Source organism: Coregonus clupeaformis, chromosome 5 (assembly GCF_020615455.1).
Source record: "Coregonus clupeaformis isolate EN_2021a chromosome 5, ASM2061545v1, whole genome shotgun sequence".
Taxonomy (NCBI): Eukaryota; Metazoa; Chordata; class Actinopteri; order Salmoniformes; family Salmonidae; genus Coregonus; species Coregonus clupeaformis.
The window spans coordinates 26,146,712-26,170,814 of record NC_059196.1 but is presented as its reverse complement, the minus strand read 5'-3'; the positions used below and the strand labels follow the sequence as shown (position 1 = coordinate 26,170,814).

Here is a 24,103-nt window from a genome sequence, read left to right as displayed (position 1 = left end):
CGCCTTGGACCCTGGTATAATCATGGACGTAACCCTTTCTTGAGGGAGGGAGACATAGAGGAATGGGCTAAATATTGTTTGGAGGGGGAGGAGGGGGTCAACTGGAGCCGAGTCTGAGACATGCACATCCATTCTGTCTGACTGTGAATGTGTCCCAAATGACACCCTATTCCCTATGGTAGTGCACTACTTTTGACCAGAGGCCTATGGGCCCTACTATATGGAATAGGGTGCCATTTGGGATGCAGCCTGTGTCATTGTGTGACAGTGGCTTCAAGCAGGGAATAACTGGGACGTAATGGAGGCTAATCTAATATGGACCTATGGTTGATGGCTGACTGTAATGTAGTGAAAGTGTGTGTGTGTTAGGTTCATAGAGAGAGGCCTTTGATGGGCAGGGGCAGATGGTGTATAGCTTAGAGAGTGTCTCCACGTGCAGGGCCCAGTTCCCCTTTCCCCTATCCTTAGACATACTGTAAGCCCCATTGGCATAGACCTGAAGGATTCACTCATACACACATTCTCTCTCTGTCCGGCTTTCACACACACACACACACACACACACACACACACACACACACAGAGGGACGCTGTATTGGAATGCTGGATGATGTAACAAATCACCCTCTTTGACATTTCCCCCTCAACACACAACCACACAAACACACACACTCAGGCTCACGCTCAGAACAAAGCCTGCAGTCACACAGATTGAGTTCTTAGGCACAGCCAGAGACCTACTGTCGCCACAGCCAGGGGCAGGTGACACGGATAGAGAGATGGATAGATGGAGAGAGGGATTTAAGGAGGGGGTGGGACAGGTAGCCCCTGCACTGACTCCTAAACATACTCTTCCAGGAATTAGATTTGCCCTATTAACATAATGTTGCAGATGTGATTTTGCTTAATGGTGCCAATCCAACATTAATTCCATTGAAGCCATGTGGAGGATCCCTGTTTTAGCCCGGTTTAGTATATTCCAGCCCTAGTCTACTCTCAGCCCAACCCCAGTATAATGGAATCCAGTCCAGCCTTTGTCCTCAGCCAGTGTCAGGCCAGTGTTTATCGAGGCCATGTTTAGGATCGAGCCCTGACCTATGTTAATAGAGCCATTGTAAGGGAACTGGTGTCTGCTACATGTCAGACATGCAACTACTTCTGTCAACCAGTCGTCACATGTTAACACTAATATTTACGGTATAGCCTCATCAGCATCCAAAAAGAATGGATACAAACTGTGCGTGTGTGAGCGCACGAGCATGTTTATGTGTGCGTGCGTATACACTGAGTGTACAAAACATTAGGAACACCTGCTCTTTCCATGACATAGCTTTCACCTGGATTCACCTGGTCGGTCTATGATCCCTTAATAATGTCACTTGTTGCCTCCCGAGTGGCGCAGCGGTCTAAGGCACTGCATCGCAGTGCTGAGGCGTCACTACAGACCCGGGTTCGATCCATGGCTGTGTCGCAGCCGGCTGCGACCGGGAGACCCATGAGTCGGCGCACAATTGAGGCGCCGCACAATTGGCCCAGCGTTGTCCGGGTTAGGGGAGGGTTTGGCCAGCCGGGATGTCCTTTTCCCATCGCGCTCTAGCGACTCCTGTGGCGGGCCGGGCGCATGTACGTTGACTTCGGTCGCAAGTTGTACAGTGTTTCCTCCGACACATTGGTGCGGCTGGCTTCCGGGTTAAGCAAGCAGTGTGTCAAGAAGCCGTGCAGCTTGGCAGGGCCGTGTTTTGGAGGACGCACGGCTCTCGACCTTCGCTTTTCTCCCAAGTCCGTACGGGAGTTGCAGCGATGGGACAAGACTGTAACTACCAATTAGATATCACGAAATTGGGGAGAAAAATGTCACTTGTTAAATCCACTTGAATCAGTGTAGATGAAGGGGAGGAGACAGGTTGAAGAAGGATTCCGAGGGTGAATGGGCAAGACAAAAAATGTATGTGCCTTTGAACGGGGTATGGTAATAGGTGCCAGGCACACCGGTTTTTTGAATGTGTCAAGAACTGCAACGCTGCTGGGTTTTTCACGCTCAACAGTTTCCCGTGTGTATCAAGAATGGTTCACCACCCAAAGGACATCCAGCCAACTTGACACAACTGTGGGAAGCATTGGAGTCAACATGGGGCAGCATCCCTGTGGAACGCTTTCAACACCGTGTAGAGTCCATGCGCCGACGAATTGAGGCTGTTCTGAGGGCAAAAGGGGGTGCATCTCAATATTAGGAAGGTGTTCCTGATGTTTTGTACCCTCAGCGTGCATGTGCATTGTGTTCATAAAAGTGTGTGTGACTCTCCAAACCCAGGAAGTATGTCACTCACCACCAGGCCCTGTGTATAGCAGGAACTTATGTTGTAATTATTTATTAAATTGTCAGATGGCGGTCCACATAGCTTTATGATTTACTTAATTAGGTCTACTGCCATGTACTGTTGGAGCATGGATTTGGCCGGTTGATTCCACCGCCTTGCGTGTAGGTTTTGGAGGAGCGCCACCTCTCGTCCAATGTTATTGTGGTACAGAAAACATTGCCTCTGCCACCACATGTAGCACTGTGTTTTTGTATATATGTACAGTACCGTGTGTGTGTGGTTTGGAAGAAAGCAAGCAGTTGATGTAATCTGTTGGTGTGGAGTGAGGATTTCCTCCCTGCCAAAGAGAGTGGTATGTTCAGTGTGTTTGGGGACCTGTCAGGGGACCTATGAAAGTACAGACTATGGGAGTTAGGTCTATGGGTCCCACTTAGAAGGGCAGAGGGCCTTTCCATGTATACAGATTCTTGCTACACACACACACCTCTTACTTTAGTGTTCTGCTTTTCAATCTGATCTTACAGTAATATTCTTTACTGCCTGAATATCTAGAAAGAGCAGTCATTGCATGTGAACGTGAATATCCCTCTTGGGTCCAGTATATGTGAATCATTTCATAAAGTCAGTTTCATAATATCTGATGAATTGGGCCTGTTAAGGCGTGTGGATGCTAGACTCTAGACTCCAACCCTCTGGTTAGCTCTGTGAAAACCTTTGTTGTTCCGTACTGTAGGTCTGGTAATGACGCTCCTATCTCCTGTTTGACTTGGACAGCCTCTTGTAGCCATTCACAGAAACTACCAGGTCGATTATGTGACTGACTTGGTTCCTTTCTACCAAGGCGTGTTTTAACACACAGATATCCATCGCAAGACCAACAAAACACACCACAGCAGACCACCACACACACACACACACACACACACACAGCAGACCACCGCATTATCATGGTGGGGTAGGAGGTCCCACTTTCCCAATCAATCATTACTCCCTCTTGGTTACAGTTTACATACATATGCGCACACACACATGCAGGATTATATACACACACACACACACACGTACACCACAAGGCACTTCTCACTTTTGCACTTGGGGACGTAGCTTTAGACCATTGAGAACAGACTTTTTGGCTTAACCAGCGGGGACACACACACACCCAGTCACACATGCATGCACACACACTCCTCCGTCCTCCTCACACACCATTTGTATATTTTACTGAAAAATATTAGTTGATCATTTTGTCACCTGCCCCCATGGTCCTGTTATAACCTGCTTCACTAGAGACAGAGAAACCCAGGGTCCTGTTCTAACCTGGTTCACTAGAGACAGAGAAACCCAGGGTCCTGTTCTAACCTGCTTCACTAGAGACAGAGAAACCCAGGGTCCTGTTCTAACCTGCTTCACTAGAGACAGAGAAACCCAGGGTCCTGTTCTAACCTGCTTCACTAGAGACAGAGAAACCCAGGGTCCTGTTCTAACCTGCTTCACTAGAGACAGAGAAACCCAGGGTTCTGTTCTAACCTGCTTCACTAGAGACTGAGCCACTGAGTGCACTCTGAACCACTGAAAGACATTCAGCTGAGCTGCGAAAATAAAAGAGAGAAAAAAGAAGGGAACCCTGGGAAAGAAAAGGGAAAGTGACATGAGCTGAGGCTGAAGAGTATGGTGCCGAGGAAAAAGAAGGGAGTGTGAAAGAAGAGCAATGTCATTATTCCTGCCCCCAGGTCTCCTCCATTCACTGGCGGGTCGCTCCCTCTCTCTCTTCCTCTCTTTCTCTTCATCTCTCTCTCTTTCTCTTTTTCTCTTCCTCTCTGTCTCCCTCTCTGCAGCCAGCCGAGAGCGTGAGAGTAATCCGCAGCGACAGTGTGAGACGATGAAGAATAATTCCTGTATTCAGAGCCGCCACCGCTTGCCCCCCTCTTCCTTTTCTCTCCTCTCCTCCCTCTCTTTTGCACTCCTCTACTGATACGTTGGGCCTGGATGTCATTGTATCATTTATCCTGGCTTCACCTCTCTCTGCCACTCTGCCCTGCTAGCCTAGAGGGGTGCGTGTGTGTGTTTTATTGGTTTTACTATCATGTGAGGACCAGAAACACTCACAAGGATAGAAAAACAAGGAACATTTGCAGGTCCACACAAGGAAAAAGGCTATTTTAGGGTTAGGGGTTAGGGTTACAATTACGGTTAGAAGTTAGGTTAAGGGTTAGGTTTCGGGTTAGGGAAAATAGGATTTTGAAAGGGAATCAATTGTTTGGTCCCTACAAGGATAATAAAACAAACTGTGTGTGTGTGTGAGGGCAGAGTGTCTTAGCCTTCTGCAAATGGGCTTTTTGTGGATTTTTTTTTAGACTGCACTTAACAACTTGCTCAGGGGAGAGACGCCGTGAGAGTTCAGGAAGAAAGAGGGCGAGAGATGAAGAGAGGGAATGAGAAATAGGGCGATGGAGAGGTAGAGAGAGAGCGAGTGAGACGTGGAGAGTGGGAAGCACATCTTACAAATGTGTGTGTGATGTTCCAGGTCTGTTTTGGATTGTCTAAACAAGACAGCGGTGAAACACTTTAAAACCGGGAGGCATTTTAGAGGAGTGGAATTTAGGAAAAGGACTCTGTATCCGAGGTGTCTCTGAGTTGTGCTCCACTTTTAGTCTGTTGTATGATTACTACTTGTATCCTTTTACTTTGACTCCACTATTTAAACCTATGACTCTCGCATCAATCTGGAACCATACAGCCTTTCTCCTAGCACGAGTAGATGAATAATAAATGCACTAATATATATATACAGTGGGGAGAACAAGTATTTGATACACTGCCGATTTTGCAGGTTTTCCTACTTACAAAGCATGTAGAGGTCTGTAATTTTTATCATAGGTACACTTCAACTGTGAGAGACGGAATCTAAAACTAAAATCCAGAAAATCACATTGTATGATTTTTAAGTAATTAATTTGCATTTTATTGCATGCCATAAGTATTTGATCACCTACCAACCAGTAAGAATTCCGGCTCTCACAGACCTGTTAGTTTTTCTTTAAGAAGCCCTCCTGTTCTCCACTCGTTACCTGTATTAACTGCACCTGTTTGAACTCGTTACCTGTATAAAAGACACCTGTCCACACACTCAATCAAACAGACTCCAACCTCTCCACAATGGCCAAGACCAGAGAGCTGTGTAAGGACATCAGGGATACAATTGTAGACCTGCACAAGGCTGGGATGGGCTACAGGACAATAGGCAAGCAGCTTGGTGAGAAGGCAACAACGGTTGGCGCAATTATTAGAAAATGGAAGAAGTTCAAGATGACGGTCAATCACCCTCGGTCTGGGGCTCCATGCAAGATCTCACCTCGTGGGGCATCAATGATCATGAGGAAGGTGAGGGATCAGCCCAGAACTACACGGCAGGACCTGGTCAATGACCTGAAGAGAGCTGGGACCACAGTCTCAAAGAAAACCATTAGTAACACACTATGCCGTCATGGATTAAAATCCTGCAGCGCACGCAAGGTCCCCCTGCTCAAGCCAGCGCATGTCCAGGCCTGTCTGAAGTTTGCCAATGACCATCTGGATGATCCAGAGGAGGAATGGGAGAAGGTCATGTGGTCTGATGAGACAAAAATAGAGCTTTTTGGTCTAAACTCCACTCGTCGTGTTTGGAGGAAGAAGAAGGATGAGTACAACCCCAAGAACACCATCCCAACCGTGAAGCATGGAGGTGGAAACATCATTCTTTGGGGATGCTTTTCTGCAAAGGGGACAGGACAACTGCACCGTATTGAGGGGAGGATGGATGGGGCCATGTATCGCGAGATCTTGGCCAACAACCTCCTTCCCTCAGTAAGAGCATTGAAGATGGGTCGTGGCTGGGTCTTCCAGCATGATAACGACCCGAAACACACAGCCAGGGCAACTAAGGAGTGGCTCCGTAAGAAGCATCTCAAGGTCCTGGAGTGGCCTAGCCAGTCTCCAGACCTGAACCCAATAGAAAATCTTTGGAGGGAGCTGAAATCCGTATTGCCCAGCGACAGCCCCGAAACCTGAAGGATCTGGAGAAGGTCTGTATGGAGGAGTGGGCCAAAATCCCTGCTGCAGTGTGTGCAAACCTGGTCAAGACCTACAGGAAACGTATGATCTTTGTAATTGCAAACAAAGGTTTTCTGTACCAAATATTAATTTCTGCTTTTCTCATGTATCAAATACTTATGTCATGCAATAAAATGCAAATTAATTACTTAAAATCATACAATGTGATTTTCTGGATTTTTGTTTTAGATTCCGTCTCTCACAGTTGAAGTGTACCTATGATAAAAATGACAGACCTCTACATGCTTTGTACAGTGGGGGAAAAAAGTATTTAGTCAGCCACCAATTGTGCAAGTTCTCCCATTAAAAAGATGAGAGAGGCCTGTAATTTTCATCATAGGTACACGTCAACTATGACAGACAAAATGAGAACAAAAATCCAGAAAATCACATTGTAGGATTTTTATGAATTTATTTGCAAATTATGGTGGAAAATAAGTATTTGGTCAATAACAAAAGTTTCTCAATACTTTGTTATATACCCTTTGTTGGCAATGACACAGGTCAAACGTTTTCTGTAAGTCTTCACAAGGTTTTCACACACTGTTGCTGGTATTTTGGCCCATTCCTCCATGCAGATCTCCTCTAGAGCAGTGATGTTTTGGGGCTGTCGCTGGGCAACACGGACTTTCAACTCCCTCCAAAAACTTTCTATGGGGTTGAGATCTGGAGACTGGCTAGGCCACTCCAGGACCTTGAAATGCTTCTTACGAAGCCACTCCTTCGTTGCCCGGGCGGTGTGTTTGGGATCATTGTCATGCTGAAAGACCCAGCCACGTTTCATCTTCAATGCCCTTGCTGATGGAAGGAGGTTTTCACTCAAAATCTCACGATACATGGCCCCATTCATTCTTTCCTTTACACGGATCAGTCGTCCTGGTCCCTTTGCAGAAAAACAGCCCCAAAGCATGATGTTTCCACCCCCATGCTTCACAGTAGGTATGGTGTTCTTTGGATGCAACTCAGCATTCTTTGTCCTCCAAACACGATGAGTTGAGTTTTTACCAAAAAGTTATATTTTGGTTTCATCTGACCATATGACATTCTCCCAATCCTCTTCTGGATCATCCAAATGCACTCTAGCAAACTTCAGACGGGCCTGGACATGTACTGGCTTAAGCAGGGGGACACGTCTGGCACTGCAGGATTTGAGTCCCTGGCGGCGTAGTGTGTTACTGATGGTAGGCTTTGTTACTTTGGTCCCAGCTCTCTGCAGGTCATTCACTAGGTCCCCCCGTGTGGTTCTGGGATTTTTGCTCACCGTTCTTGTGATCATTTTGACCCCACGGGGTGAGATCTTGCGTGGAGCCCCAGATCGAGGGAGATTATCAGTGGTCTTGTATGTCTTCCATTTCCTAATAATTGCTCCCACAGTTGATTTCTTCAAACCAAGCTGCTTACCTATTGCAGATTCAGTCTTCCCAGCCTGGTGCAGGTCTACAATTTTGTTTCTGGTGTCCTTTGACAGCTCTTTGGTCTTGGCTATAGTGGAGTTTGGAGTGTGACTGTTTGAGGTTGTGGACGGGTGTCTTTTATACTGATAACAAGTTCAAACAGGTGCCATTAATACAGGTAACGAGTGGAGGACAGAGGAGCCTCTTAAAGAAGAAGTAACAGGTCTGTGAGAGCCAGAAATCTTGCTTGTTTGTAGGTGACCAAATACTTATTTTCCACCATAATTTGCAAATAAATTCATTAAAAATCCTACAATGTGATTTTCTGATTTTTTTTTTCTCAATTTGTCTGTCATAGTTGACGTGTACCTATGATGAAAATTACAGGCCTCTCTCATCTTTTTAAGTGGGAGAACTTGCACAATTGGTGGCTGACTAAATACTTTTTTTCCCCACTGTAAGTAGGAAAACCTGCAAAATCGGCAGTGTATCAAATACTTGTTCTCCCCACTATATATTGAAATGTTCCGAATTGACTGACCTTGATGTCTTAAAGTAATGATGGACTGTCGTTTCTCTTTGCTTATTTGAGCTGTTCTTGCCATAATATGGACTTGGTATTTTACCAAATAGGGCTATCTTCTGTATATCACCCCTACCTTCTCACAACTCTACTGATTGGCTCAAAGGAAAGAAATTCCACAAATTAACTTTTAACAAGGCGCACCTGTTAATTGAAATGCATTCCAAGTGACTACCTCATGAAGCTGGTTGAGAGAATGCCAAGAGTGTGCAAAGCTGTCATCAAGGCAAAGGGTGGCAACTTTGAAGAATCTGAAATATAAAATATATTTTGATTTGTGTAACACTTTTTAGGTTACTACATGATTCCATATGTATTATTTCATAGTTTTGATTTCTTTACTATTATTCTACAATGTAGAAAATAGTTTAAAAAATAAGAAAAACCCTTGAATGAGTAGATGTGTACAAACTTTTGACTGGTACTGTATATATATATATATATATATATATATGCACATAGAGGCACTCATAAACATGACTCACATTCTCAAACACACACATACAGTGCCTTCGGAAAGTATTCAGACCCCATGACTTTTTCCACATTTTGTTACGTTACAGCCTTATTCTAAAATGTATTTAAAAAATAATAATCCTCAGCAATCTACAAAAATACCCCCTAATTAAAAAGCGAAAACAGGGTTTTAGAAATGTTTGCAAATGTATTAAAAATTAAAAACAGAAATACCTTCTTTACATAAGTATTCAGACCCTTTGCTATGAGACTCAAAATTGAGATCAGGTGCATCCTGTTTCCATTGATCATCCTTGAGATGTTTATACAACTTCATTGGAGTCCACCTGTGGTAAATTCAATTGATTGGACGTGATTTGGAAAGGCACACACCTGTCTATATAAGGTCACACAGTGACAGTGCATGTCAGAGCAAAAACCAAGCCATGAGGTCGAAGGAAATGTCCGTAGAGCTCAGAGACAGGATTTTGTCGAGGCACAGATCTGGGGAAGGATACCAAAAAATGATGAATGGAGCAAAGTACAGAGAGATCCTTGATGAAAACCTGCTCCAGAGCGCTCAGGAGCTCAGACTGGGGCGAAGGTTCACCTTCCAACAGGATAATGACCCTAAGCACACAGCCAAGACAACGCAGGAGTGGCTTCGGGACAAGTCTCTGATGTCCTTGAGTGGCCCAGCCAGAGCCCGGACTTGAACCCGATCTAACAACCCTGGAGAGACCTGAAAATAGCTGTGCAGGGACGCTCCCCATCCAACCTGACAGAGCTTGAGAGGATCTGCAGAGAAGAATGGGAGAAACTCCCCAAATAAAAGTGTGCCAAGCTTGTAGCGTCATACCCAAGAAGACTTGAGGCTGTAATCGCTGCCAAAGGTGCTTCAACAAAGTACTGAGTAAAGGGTCTGAATACTTATGTAAATGTGATATTTCTGTATTATTTCTATAAACCTGTTTTTGCTTTGTCATTATGGGGTATTGTGTGTAGATTGATGAGTGGGGGAAAAAAACAATTTAGTCCATTTTAGAATAAGGCTGTAACGTAACAAAATGTGGAAAAAGTAAAGGGGTCTGAAAACTTTCCGAAGGCACTTTATCTGCGTGTAAGGGTGTGTCTGCTGAAACAGTGTTCCAGTGGTGTAAAAGCTGTCCCAGTCAGGGCTGTCTTCACATATCAGATCTGTACCCAGCAAGCACACATAGGCTTTCTAGGAAAGGAGAGGAGAGGAGCAAGAAAATGGGATGTAAGAGACAAAAGAGGAGAAAGTAAGGAGTGGTGAGAAGAGGGGGAGAGGTAGAATAATAATAATAATATGCCATTTAGCAGACGCTATTATCCAAAGCAACTTAATTATGCATACATACATTTTACAGTGGCTTCAGAAAGTATCATACCCCTTATTCCTCGTTTTGTTGTATTACAGCCTGAATACAACATGGATTAAATAGATATTTGTTCTCACCCATCTACACACAAGAAATGTAGAAATGTTTGCAAATTTATTTAAAATGAAATATAGATATCTCACACCCCTGAGTCAATACTTTGTAGAATCACCTTTGGCAGCGATTACAGCTGTGATTCTTTCTGGGTAAGTCTCTAAGAGCTTTGCACACCTGGATTGTGCAACATTTGCCCATTATTATTTTCTCTAGCGCTGTCAAATTGGTTGTTGATCATTACTAGACTACCATTTTCAGATTTTCAAGTAGATTTAAGTCAAAACTGTAACTGGGCCACTCAGGAACATTCACAGTCTTCTTGGTAAGCAACTCCAGTGCAGATTTGGCCTTGTGTTTTAGGTTATTGTCCTGCTGTAAAGTGAATTATTCTCCCAGTGTCTGGTGGAAAGCAAACTGGACCAGGTTTTCCTCTAGGATTTTGCCTGTACTTATCTCCAATCCATTTCTTTTTTATCCTGAAAAACTCCCCAGTCCTTAATGATTACAAGCATACCCATAACATGCAGCCACCACTATGCTTGAAAATATGGCGAGTGGTACTCAGTAATGTGTTATATTGGATTTGCCCTAAATATAACACATTGTATTCAGGACAAAAAGTGAATTGCTTTGCCACCTTCTTTGCAGTATTACTTTAGTGCCTTGTTGCAAACAGGATGCATGTTTTGGAATATTTGTATCCTGTACAGGCTTCCTTCTTTTCAGTCTGTCAATTAGTTTAGTATTGTGGAGTCACTACAATGTTGTTTATCTATCCTCAGTTTTCTCTTATCAGCCATTAAACTCTGTAACTGTTTTAAAATCACCATTGGCCTCATGGTGAAATCCCTGAGCAGTTTCCTTCCTCTCCGGCAACTGAGTTAGGAAGGATGCCTGTATCTTTATAGTGACTGGGTGTATTAATGCACCATCCAAAGTGTAATTAATAACTTCACCCTGCTCAAATGGATATTCAATGTCTGCTTTATTTTATTTTTTATTTTTTAACCCATCTACCAATAGGTGCCCTTCTTTGCGAGGCATTGGAAAAGATCTCTCTGGTCTTTGTGATTGAATCTTTGTTTGAAATTCACTGCTCGACTGAGGGACCTTACAGATCAATTGTCATTCAAAAGTCATGTTAAACACTATTATTGCAACTTATTATGTGACTTGTTAAGCAACTTTTAACTCCTGAACTTATTTAGGCTTGCCATAACAAATGGGTTGAATACTTTTTGACTCAAGACATTTCAGCTTTTCATTTTTTATTAATTTGTAAACATTTTGAAAAACAGAATTCCACTTTGACAGTATGGGGTATTGTGGGTAGGCCAGTGACAAAAAAAATCTTAATTTAATCCCTTTTAAATTCAGTCTGTAACACAACAAAATGTGGAAAAAGTCAAGAGGTGTGAATACTTTCTGAATGCGCACTGTATGTATGGTTGGTCGCGGGAATCGACCACACTATCCTGGCATTGCAAGCGCCATGCTCTACCAAAGAGATAAGGCATGGAGAGAAGCAAAGAAAAGGGGTGGTTCGAAAAAATCAGGGATTGGTGGAAGAGGGAAAGGGATGGGTAGAAAACAATGGATGCATATAGGAAAAGTTATGGATCACCTCCCCTTTCTCCTGCACTATGCTCCGCTCCTCTCGTCTTCTTTTCTCACCTCTGCTCCCTTCCATCTTTCTCAGAGGAGGAGCAACTATTAGACCAGGGGTGTCAAACATATGGGTGGTTTGAGTAAAACAAATCTTTTTATTTTTAATTGTTTTAATTTGGGGGAGGGAACCGGACTCAATATACTTTAAAACCAAATAGAAACTGTAAAAATTGTAATATACCTATATTAATACAGTTTATTGACTGTCCAGCTCGCTAATAATCACTGTGCACAGTTTCTTGACTGTCCAGCTCACTAATAATCACTAGACAGTCGGGGAGCATCGCAAATTCCAAAAACGATGGATAGAGGACTATTGTTTTACAAATTTTGACTGCAAAGAAATAAAACCAATTTTCAGTGTGACCCTCCGGACCTCGTTGAAGACCAAATGCGGCCCCCGGGGCAAAATGAGTTCGACACCCCTGTATTAGACCAACATAGCGCTGTTCTTAAACGTGTCCCATGGATACAGCAACCCACTAATAATAATATGTCATCATATCTAATGTCATGGCCCTGCTTGACTGTCTAAGATCAAAGCTAAACCATAATCACTCTAAATGGCTACATTCAGACAACCAGCTATGATGGAGCCCCATTCGCTTCAGTGTCATTTTCATACACAGGCTTGTTGTTTTCCCCCTCTTCTCTAAATGGACTCGTTCAGGGTATAGCTAGTGATATTAGGGTAAACCTTCCATTTACCATGTTCCACATCTGTTTAAATCGCTGCCGTATTATTACCTATAAGCTAATTCGGAGACAATGGTACAAGATGCTGTTTCTCCCTCCTCCCGGGCATTTAGACCCAGTTTGCGTCCCAAATGGCACCCTATTCCCTATATAGTGCACTACTTTTGACCAGGGCCCATGGTGCTCTAGTCAAAAGTAGTGCACGATAAAGGCAATAGGGTACCATTTGAGACCTAGACTAGATAATGGAATACGGAGTCGGTCAGCTAATTAAATAATGAGTTGATTAGTATAAATGGACTGTAATGTTAAGTGGTATGAACCCTGGTCAGTAGTTAGAGAGGTAGTGCCCTAAGGCTTAAGCAGCTTGTTTCACCAGTTATACCTGCTACGGTAAGAGCCTGCTTAACCATTTGGAGATGGGCCCGTCTCCAGCTTCTGTCTGCTTCCCAAATGGCACCCTATTCCCTACATAGTGCACTACTTTTGACCAGTGCCCTATGGGGAATAGGGTGCCATTTGGGGAGCAGGCTCTGAATGGTTGTAGCTACTTTACTCTATATTCTGCCCTACCAAGCAAAAAGGCAGTAACTTCTCATAGCGGAGAACTGAGAAAAATGGATTTTATTTACCTTGGTTTCACAGTAACCTTATGCAGTTACTGCTAACATGACCCCCATTTTCTCCAAAACACAATACAATAGAGGCAGGATACTTGTCCACATGATTAAGCATGTATTTACTGTAGCAAAAATGACTAACTCATTTTCAACCAAATTAGCAGTTACTGCCTTTTTGCTTGGTAGGGCAGTATAATAGTTTATATGGCCAGCAGACAGCCTTGTTGTGTCCTCCTAGTCTTTAGCCTGCTGCTGTTTGCCCACTCTGGGAGGAGTGGAAAGGGAAAGAAGAGGTGAGGGGTGGCAATGTGTCCCAGGCCAGAGAGCATGTGTGGCTGTGGCCTGTAGTCGTGTCCCCTGAAGTGAAGGGACAGCAGGGGACTATGAAGGGGGTACAGACCAGTGGTGTTGTGTATCAGACGTGCCATGGAATATTCCATAGGAGTATGTTGGATGTATCTCATACATGTCTTTGTCTTCTATCAAGTCAGACTTGTGTATGCTTCATATGTGTACGTCAACACATGCTGGCACCCATCCACTCACACACTCAGCACTGCAGCAGCACCTCAGCTCTAGTAGAAAGGTAGCGGTCTTATAAGTGAGTGGAGTGGCCTGACGTGATGTGGCCTGACTGCAGTGGAAGTTCCTTTCACAGCCGAATAGCACCAAACACACACCACCAGTTGCCCTACATATGCAGTTGTTTTCTTAGTGAAGTGTTTACTGGTGTATGACCGTCCGTCGCTTTCCCTTTGGTGGATTACTTAGGTAGATTACGCAGGGGCACTTAGGTTGTTTTGGGGTTAAGTTGTGGTAATAATATCCTGTTTTGGGATTTAGTTCAGAGATCAAGGTCCAGAGGTATGTTTATGTGTTTGGTTCTGTCCCAAATGGCACCCCATTCCCTATATAGTGCACTCATTTTGACCAGATGAGCCCTATGGGTGGATAGGGTGCCATTTGGGAGGTAGTCTATGTTTGTGAGTGTTTGTGTATGTATTTAGAGAGGATGGTGTGGTGGACTTTCAACAGCTAGCCGGATCATCTGTGTGAGCAGCTAATGAGGATGTCTCCTCTAAATCCAATGTGGTTTAAATATAAACATAGACTGCAGCACACTCAGCACACACACACACACACACACTCTCTCTCACACCAACCCAGCGTGGGGGTAATGAAGAGGGACAATCAGTGTGTAGTGTATAGGGTTTGACAGCACCCTGATCTATAGCAGGGCTTTAAAACCAGTACAAGCTATTTACCAGGGAGAGATAGATAGAGAGGAGTTATTGTATTTCCATGCAGCAGGCCTGGTGTAATGACGTCTGATTGGAGATGAAGCAGTCCACCGTTTATCTGCCGACCCGTGTGTGTGTGTCTGTCTGTCTGTCTGTCTGGGGGGAAATCTGACTTGATGGCGCTAACCAGAGCCAGCTGGGGCCAACGGTGAGATTAAAGTTAAAACACAAAAACAATCAGTCGGGATAAGTATAGTATCGCTGTGGGTTACTGCCTCACTCAGAGAGATAGAGGAAGAAGAGAGGAAGGAAAGTAAAGAGAGAGAGAGAGAGAGAGATGAAAAAGTGGCATCTCCTCTCTCCTCTCCTGTCCTCTTCTCCTCTCCTGTCCTCTTCTCCTGTCCTCTCCTCCTCTCCTCCTCTCTCCTCTCCTGTCATCTCCTCTTCTCCTCTCCTCTCCTGTCCTCCTCTCCTGTCCTCTTCCTCATCCTTCTCCTCCTCTCTCCTCCTTGGCTCAGACCTACTGATTAAGAGCTGCTTTGTTTTCCCTTTGATCCCTCTCAACTTAATATGGCCCCCACACCACATCCTACACACACAAACACACACACACATAAACACACACACAGACACACAAACTGCAAACACACACAGCACAGCACAAACATGCTCTCAGTGAGGAGGCTTGCATGTTTGTATGTTGATTCAGTGTGTGAGTGCATGTATGTCTCAGTTTTTTTACATGTATTTGTGTGTGTGTGTGAGCTCACGGCAGGCTGAAGTGAGGAGAGGAGTGTTTAAGAGGATTAGGCCATTGACAGGCTGCTGGACCATTTCTGGACATTATTTCCACAGTCAGTCCACTTGGTAATGAGGTATTTACTGAGCCCTGTGGAACTGTTATCGCATTTTGCCACAAAGTTAAACTCCTTCCTCACTGGATTGAGCCATGAGGCCAAATATAGCTCATTTTGTCTATGTCTCACTTCATGGCTTCATCATATTCAGACAGAAATGGACTGGCCATAGGACAGTTCGGCAAATGCCTGATGGGCTGATCCACCTTTAGCACAGTCGCCCTGTCTAAATTGGGATTTTTGCACAGAATTATTGTTATTTGGCTTGATAAAAAATACGGGAGAAAATGGCCGATTTCTGGTTCCAGTTCATCCCTGTATTCAGCTTGCTGTTTGTCCAGGGTTTGGCCCTAAGTTTTTTTGTTTTTGTTTAGTTTTTAGTTTTTTTGGGGTAGATCAGCTTAATATTGCAGATAGATTGTAACTTCCATCAATGTAATTGTCTGCATCACTTCCAATCCCCCATGTTTTTATATACATACATATATATATACATATATACATACACACATACAGTGAGGGAAAAAAAGTATTTGATCCCCTGCTGATTTTGTACGTTTGCCCACTGACAAAGAAATGATCAGTCTATAATTTTAATGGTAGGTTTATTTGAACAGTGAGAGACAGAATAACAACAAACAAATCCAGAAAAACGCATGTCAAAAATGTTATAAATTGATTTGCATTTTAATGAGGGAAATAAGTATTTGACCCCTCTGCAAAACTTGACTTAGTACTTGGTGGCAAAACCCTTGTTGGCAATCACAGAGGTCAGACGTTTCTTGCTAGGCGTTAGGCGCTAGGCGTTAGGAGAGAGGGGCTAGGGGTTAGGAGAGAGGGGCTAGGGGTTAGGAGAGAGGGGCTAGGGGTTAGGAGAGAGGGGCTAGGGGTTAGGAGAGAGGGACTAGGGGTTAGGAGAGAGGGACTAGGGGTTAGGAGAGAGGGGCTAGGGGTTAGGAGAGAGGGGCTAGGGGTTAGAAGCTAGGGGTTAGGAGAGATGGGCTATGGGTTAGGAGAGATGGGCTAGGGGTTAGGAGAGATGGGCTATGGGTTAGAAGAGAGGGGCTAGGGGTTAGGAGAGAGGGGCTAGGGGTTAGGAGAGATGGGCTAGGGGTTAGGAGAGATGGGCTATGGGTTAGAAGAGAGGGGCTAGGGGTTAGGAGAGAGGGGCTAGGGGTTAGGAGAGAGGGGCTAGGGGTTAGGAGAGAGGGGTTAGGAGAGAGGGGTTAGGAGCGAGGGGCTAGGGGTTAGGAGAGAGGGGCTAGGGGTTAGGAGAGAGAGGGTTAGGAGAGAGGGGCTAGGGGTTAGGAGAGAGGGGCTAGGGGTTAGGAGAGAGGGGCTAGGGGGTTAGGAGAGAGGGGTTAGGAGCGAGGGGCTAGGGGTTAGGAGCGAGGGGCTAGGGGTTAGGAGCGAGGGGCTAGGGGTTAGGAGCGAGGGGCTAGGGGTTAGAAGAGAGGGGTTAGGAGCGAGGGGCTAGGGGTTAGAAGAGGGGCTAGGGGTTAGGAGAGGGGCTAGGGGTTAGGAGAGAGGGGCTAGGGGTTAGGAAATGGGATAGAAGAGAGCCCAGAAGAGGAGCAGGAGAGGAAGCGAGCGAGAGGTGAGTTGTATAGTCTGTGCTCTGTCAGAGAGACCCCAGCACCTCTACATCATTACAGCTGACAAACTAATATCATTAGATATCAAATCATTACTGATTAATCCACACTGTCTGCGCCTGTGAGTGCATGTGTTTGTGTGTGTGTGTGCGTGCTTGCAGGCTCATGTGAGTGAGTGCGTGAGAGTAAAACTCAATGTGGAACAGAAGTCATGGTCAGCCACTAGAATTACTGTTCAGCTGTGACTGTGTTTCTGCTGCTTGTATTCAAGCAAATTAAAAAAGGGAGGGTGGGAGAGGGAGGTGGGATAGAGTAGTGTGTTGCGTGTGTATTCTGTGGAAGGTAGGAAGGTAGGGCAGCTTTGTGTAGCTAGTCGGATCTGAAGCCAACAGCTACTGTTTCCCGTGGGACATTCTCATGGCTCCAGTGTAACCCTCTCCCTTCAGTCCACACCACCTGTCATGGATTGGATTTAGAAAAGGCTTTTACAGGTGCTTCAAGTGCTTTACATTGAATGGGATGTGATCACTGATGTCTGAATTGACTGGATGTATAAGTGAGAGCATGTATTTGAGTTAAGCATTCACTTATACGGTAGAATGAGTGTGTCTATGTGTGTGTCTGTGTGTATGCGTGTTCGTGTCTGACCTCTGCTGTTTCTCAGGCCGGTCCTGGCCTAGTCTTCCCTTGGCGTTCTTCATTCACTCCATGCTGAGCGTCTAGAATAGGAGTTATGAGCACCTGTCACAGGGGTATGTGGGCAAACTCCTCAAACTAACTCACACATACATACACCCACACCCCTAGCCTACACGCACACCTTACTGACCCCACCCATACACCCTCCCTCAAGCGCAAATCATCAGGGGGAATGTGTCCACGTCCAGTATTGGCCCCACTGACACAGCTTTGATATGGGGTCAGCGGCCTGTGTCACGAGTCACTACTTTCCATTCATCCTGTGGGAGAGCAGAGCTGTCTCACCCTCTGTGTGCGTGTGCGTGTGTGTGTGTGTGTGTGTGCGTGTGTGTGTATGTGCGTGCGAGAAATAGAGGGAGGAAGAGAGCGAGGGCACAGATATGTTTGCATATAAGCTTGTGCAGCTGTCAGTTTATGAATGTGTTAGTGTAAACTACTCTTGTAGTTGGCCACCAGGTTTGCACACATCTCAGGAGGGATTTTGTCCCACTCCTCTTTGCAGATCTTCTCCAAGTCATTAAGGTTTCGAGGCTGACGTTTGGCAACTCGAACCTTCAGCTCCCTCCACAGATTTTCTATGGGATTAAGGTCTGTAGACTGGCTAGGCCACTCCAGGACCTTAATGTGCTTCTTCTTGAGCCACTCCTTTGTTGCCTTGGCTGTGTGTTTTGGGTCATTGTCATGCTGGAATACCCATCCATGACCCATTTGCAATGCCCTGGCTGAGGGAAGGAGGTTCTCACCCAAGATTTGACGGTACATGGCCCTGTCCATCATCCGTTTGATGCGGTGAAGTTGTCCTGTCCCCTTAGCAGAAAAACACCCCCAAAGCATAATGTTTCCAACTCCATGTTTGAAGGTGGGGATGGTGTTCTTGGGGTCATAGGCAACATTCCTCCTCCTCCAAACACGGCGAGTTGAGTTGATGCCAATGAGCTCCATTTTGGTCTCATCTGACCACAACACTTTCACCCAGTTCTCCTCTGAATCATTCAGATGTTCATTGGCAAACTTCAGACAGGCATGTATATGTGCTTTATTGAGCAGGGGGACCTTGCGGGCACTGCAGGATTTCAGTCCTTCACGGCGTAGTGTGTTACCAATTGTTTTCTTGGTGACTATGGTCCCAGCTGCCTTGAGATCATTGACAAGATCCTCCCGTGTAGTTCTGGGCTGATTCCTCACCGTTCTCATGATCATTGCAACTCCACGAGGTGAGATCTTGCATGGAGCCCCAGGCCGAGGGAGATTGACAGTACTTTTGTGTTTCTTCCATTTGCGAATAATCGCACCAATTGTTGTCACCTTCTCACCAAGCTGCTTGGCAATGGTCTTGTAGCCCATTCCAGCCTTGTGTAGGTCTACAATCTTGTCCCTGACATTCTTGGAGAGCTCTTTGGTCTTGGCCATGGTGGAGAGTTTGGAATCTGATTGATTGATTGCTTCTGTGGACAGGTGTCTTTTATACAGGTAACAAGCTGATATTAGGAGCACTCCCTTTCAGAGTGTGCTCCTAATCTCAGCTCGTTACCTGTATAAAAGACACCTGGGAGCCAGAAATCTTTCTAATTGAGAGGGGGTCAAATACTTATTTCCCTAATTAAAATGCAAATCAATTTATAACATTTTTTACATGTGTTTTTCTGGATTTTTTTGTTGTTATTCTGTCTCTCACTGTTCAAATAAACCTACCATTAAAATTATAGACTGGTCATTTATTTGTCAGTGGGCAAACGTACAAAATCAGCAGGGGATCAAATACTTTTTTCCCTCACTGTATATACTATATGCCTGATCTGTGTCAAAATTCACTGCATATATCACTGCCTTTATTCCTTCCTGCCACCATGCCAGTCTGCACCCATCTTGACGGATATGTTTTACAGCATGTAATATCTTTAACTGGTTCCGTATGGCCATGGACTGACTGTCCAATAATAGAAACATGTAACTGTTTCCTGTGAATAATGTTGGATCAGCCTGTCAGGCAGTGTCAGAGAAACATCCTGTGTCTACCCAGGGTGCTGACGGAGCAGGCTGCTAGCTGGCGTACCATACTATTACTGGAACTGCTGGGATGATTGATGAATCAGGTTGAGAGACAGTGTTTTTGACAGAGCAGACAAACCAACCTAGAGACATGTGGTAGTGGAGGGAGTCTGGTCTAGTGGAGGGAGCAGTTTTGGGCCCTGTCCACAAGCAACCCCTAGCCCCTACCCCTTGTCCCCTATAGGCTCTTCATCTGTTGTAAATCTGATAGTGTTGGATAGGGAGAAGCAAAATGCTTGTAGCTCCACCTTGGCCTCTGATAAAGACAACATCTGGCGGCTTTATATGTGAATGTACATTTGTATTGGTTTGGTACACAGACAGAAACAAGACAACATCCCACTCAACGCTACATAATCTACTTACATCGTTAAAACACTTTCAATGTACAGCTCATAGAAGATGTGAATTTTCATGCTATTTTTATAAATGCATTATGTACTCGTTGCTCTTTGTGTGTGTGTGTCTCTGTCTCTCCTCCACAGAGCTCCAGAGGGAGGGCAGCATTGAGACTCTCAGCAACAGCTCTGGCTCCACCAGCGGCTCCATCCCCCGTAACTTTGAGGGCTACCGCTCTCCACTGCCCACCAACGAGAGCCAGCCCCTCAGCCTCTTCCCCTCCGGATTCCCCTAGAGGAGACCAGGAGACAACCTGCCTACCGCCCTACAAGACCTGGGGTCAAATACTATTTTAAGTCTTTCAAATGCTTTGAACGTTTGCTTTAGTCTGCCTGGAGTCCCTGATGGGAGGGGATTACATTTTTGCAACTATTCTATTGGTTCCATTGCGCCAGACAAGCTGAATAAAGCCCAGATAAAGAATTTGAAATTATTTCAAAAAGTATTTGATCCCAAGTCTGCTACCTACCGTCCATCCTACTGCTTCATACAGCACAGCCAGACAGTCCTGATATCTTCTGGTCTCTCGCCATGTTGATGTTCATTAGGATGTTATTGTGAGCAGTGGTCCTCTCCTCCTGTCCTCTCCAATCTCTCTCTAAATCCAGGAACTGTCCAGTGTTACTCCCACCTACCGATGTGTTTCTGTTTCTGTGTGTGTGGGGGATAATGTGTCACATGGCGTGTGTTTCATTTTGGGTGTGTGTGTGCTGCTCCGAGTGTGTGTTTTGTTTGCCTGTGTGTATGAGGAGTGAGAGAGAAGGCAGAGACCGGGTGTATTGAGTGAACAGTGTGTGTTACTCAGTCCCTCCTGTGTGTGTGTATAAAAAGTGCTCTGATGATCATGGCTGAGTCCCAAACGGCCGTGGTCAGAAGTAGTGCACTATAAAGTGAATAGGGTGCCGTTTGGAACCCTACCCATCTCTTGGTAGATTAATGTTTTGGGGATTTTAGTGACAGAAACAGGCTCAAAACTAAATGTTTGTTGCTGATTGGTTTACTACTCATTTGAAAGAATGTAAGTTTGTTATTTAGCTGGACATGTTTTTAAAAAGTTGAACAACTACGTGTCACTTTTACTTTTTCACAAGCTTGTAAATGGTGATGGACCTAATGTAGCTGTAGTTGCTTTACTTCTGAAGATAACGACCTAGCTCAGCATGCGTGCTGTAATGTATATTAGATATACTTATTAAGACCAAATCACTTCCATGTATGGATTTCTCTTTCTCTTTATTTGGTCACTTTGATGGTTTCGGTGGGTATCCTTTTAGGTTGTTGAGTCGAGTGTCTTTTGATGATATCATCTTGCTTTGATTATGATTTATTTTTTTTGCAACAAAAACAGGTCTGTGCTTTAACAAAATAAAAGGCTTATTCCTTTCTTGCATGCACACACACGCATACACACACACACGCATGCACACACACGCATACACACACACACGCACACACACACACGCACACACACATACATGCACACGCACACACACGCACACACACACACACACACACACACACACCTCAAACACAAGCACACGCTTGTACGCTGAATAATTACTTTGCCAGCTTGCTTTCTTAGTGAATGGGTCATTGCTAGACTTGACCAGACCACATAGGACTTGATATGAAGTCTGATCTGATGCACTAGTGAGAACAGAAAAAAATACTCACCTTTTAGACTTAAAACAGGTTCTGAATATTTGGTCACTGATTTTGTATTCAGTGTTTATCAAAATGTTAATTTTAAAGCACGATACAATCCTAGTCCTTTGTCTGGGGAATGGATGACTGGTTGACTACAGGGGTCTGTTCAGAAAAATGCAACGTTACAGGACTTTCAGGTAGAAATACATTTTATAGAACAGATATGTCCTGTAGGAAAAGGAGTCATTGTGGATCTATATATTACATTTCTATCTGCAACGTTCGGAATGTTTCACCCTATTGAACACAGCCATGTTCCCGTAATTCTGCATGTTGAATGAGTCGATGGCTACTGCTGCTTGGTCACTGGACAATGTAACATAAAAGGGGCATGATTAATTTATTCCTTTTGATGCAGAACACATGCTTATTAATACATTTCGACTGTAATATTGGTTTTGTAAAATACTGAGTCGTTATTTGCTATACATTCATGTTAATTAAATAATAAAGACTTGGAAAATAATGTCTTGATGTGTTATATTATAATCACCCCTGGATACTCAATGATTTCATATATACTAAGTAAATATAACAGCTGCATAGTCATTGTTTTAATCACGTGCACAAAAGTTAGCAGCAAGTGCTTTTGTAAATGTAAAGAGACTTCTCGTTTAATTTAAAGAAAATAAACCACACCAAAGCCAGTGCACATTTTCTTCCAGTTTATTGTGGAAAAGCTGACAGTGAATACAACACTCTAAAACTTATCTGACACTCAGAACAAGAATCAAATGAACTACAAAATGTTCAAGTCTAAAATCAGTACAAGACTAATTGATGTAGTTTAAATGCAATTCACTTACCTTAGACAGGAGCAAAACCGGGCCAGAGACTGAAACAATGGCCATGTGAATGTGGCATACTCATGCCAACAAGCACTGGCTCTGCTCTCGCCTTCAGGTTGTTTGCCCCATAGAAAAATAATGAATAGAATGGGCTTGGAACCTCTAACCCTGGCATTTTTGATAGGTAAACTTATGGGTACACTTACAATGGCTGCCTGGTAGTGCAATGCAATAATTTCCATGGTAAGAATGTTCATTCAAACGAATGTATTTTTTTGTAATGTCAGTTGAGTTGAATCAACAAATTACAGCACATATTACTTGTCCACCCATAGAGTACCACAGTATGAGTCATATATCCATAAAACCTAGCGGTCAAACAGGGAAATGGTTCCAATCGTTTTTCCACAATTCATTTTTCCCATAGGGGATTTTAGAAACACTTAAAATAAGGGCTGTGTTTCATGTAGGCTTACCCTGGTGTGACGTTTTGATAACCGTGTAAATCTGTCTAGGACAAGGTGACTTTTATCAATACATTTCCCTGAATGTACCCCCCCATATCATAAAGAACTACAAATGCCATGGTGATCTGGACGAGGCTGCCGAATCGAGGCAAAGGTAAGAATCTCTGGATTAAATATCTAATGTTAGCTAAATGTAGTAATGAATAAATTGGCTACATTTCTTTAAATTGACAATTCTGTGAACTGTCTTTTGCAAGTCTTTTTTTTTTTTTTACCCCAATTGGTAGTTACATTCTTGTCTCGTCACTGCAACTCCCCTATAGACTCGGGAGAGGCGAAGGTCGAGAGCCATGCATCCTCTGAAACACGACCCTGCCAAGCCACACTGCTTCTTGACACACTGCTCGCTTAACCCAGAAGCCAGCCACACCAATGTGTAGGAGAAACCACAGTCCAACTGACGATCGAGGTCAGCTTGCAGGTGCCCGGCCCGCCACAAGGAGTTGCTAGAGCACGATGAGACAAGGAAATCCAGGCCTGCCAAACCCTTCCCTAACCTGGGCCAATTGTGCGCCGCCTCTTGGGTCTCCCGGTCACGGCCGGTTGTGACACAGCCTGGGATCGAACCCAAGGCTGTAGTGACACCTCAGCACTGCGATGCAATGCCTTAGACCGCTGCGCCACTCGGGAGGCCCTTTTGCAAGTTTTAAATTGACACAATACATGATAGCAAGGTTGTCAGCTAAAGATGACGTGCAGGAGCTTGCAGGGATTTGTAGTTTTGCATGATGTCTACGTTGATGCTAATTAGCATTTTCGAATCTGAGAGTAAATAGAGCCAAATATATTGATAAAAGTAACCTTGTCCGAGAGAGATTTACATGGTTATCAAAACGTCACGCCAGGGTAAGCCCACACGAAACACAGCCCTTATTTTATGTATTTCTAAATTCCCCTATGGGAAAAATGAATGGTGGAAAAAACGATTGGAACCATTTCATTGACTGCTAGGTTTTA

The 24,103-nt window shown here is 44.4% G+C and overlaps 1 protein-coding gene across 5 annotated transcripts in view; it reads left to right on the top strand.

The window, feature by feature from the left end:
* Nucleotides 1–22,297, top strand: part of LOC121566650 (BCAS3 microtubule associated cell migration factor-like) — a 268,998-nt gene extending 246,701 nt beyond the window's left edge. For all 5 annotated transcript variants that reach the window (XM_045213788.1, XM_045213787.1, XM_045213789.1 and 2 more), the window contains one exon: nucleotides 20,211–22,297. In XM_045213788.1, coding sequence (XP_045069723.1) covers nucleotides 20,211–20,359 — 149 coding nt within the window. In that variant the 3' untranslated portion in view covers nucleotides 20,360–22,297. The remainder of the gene's footprint in view (nucleotides 1–20,210) is intronic.
* The last annotated feature ends 1,806 nt before the right edge of the window (nucleotides 22,298–24,103 follow it).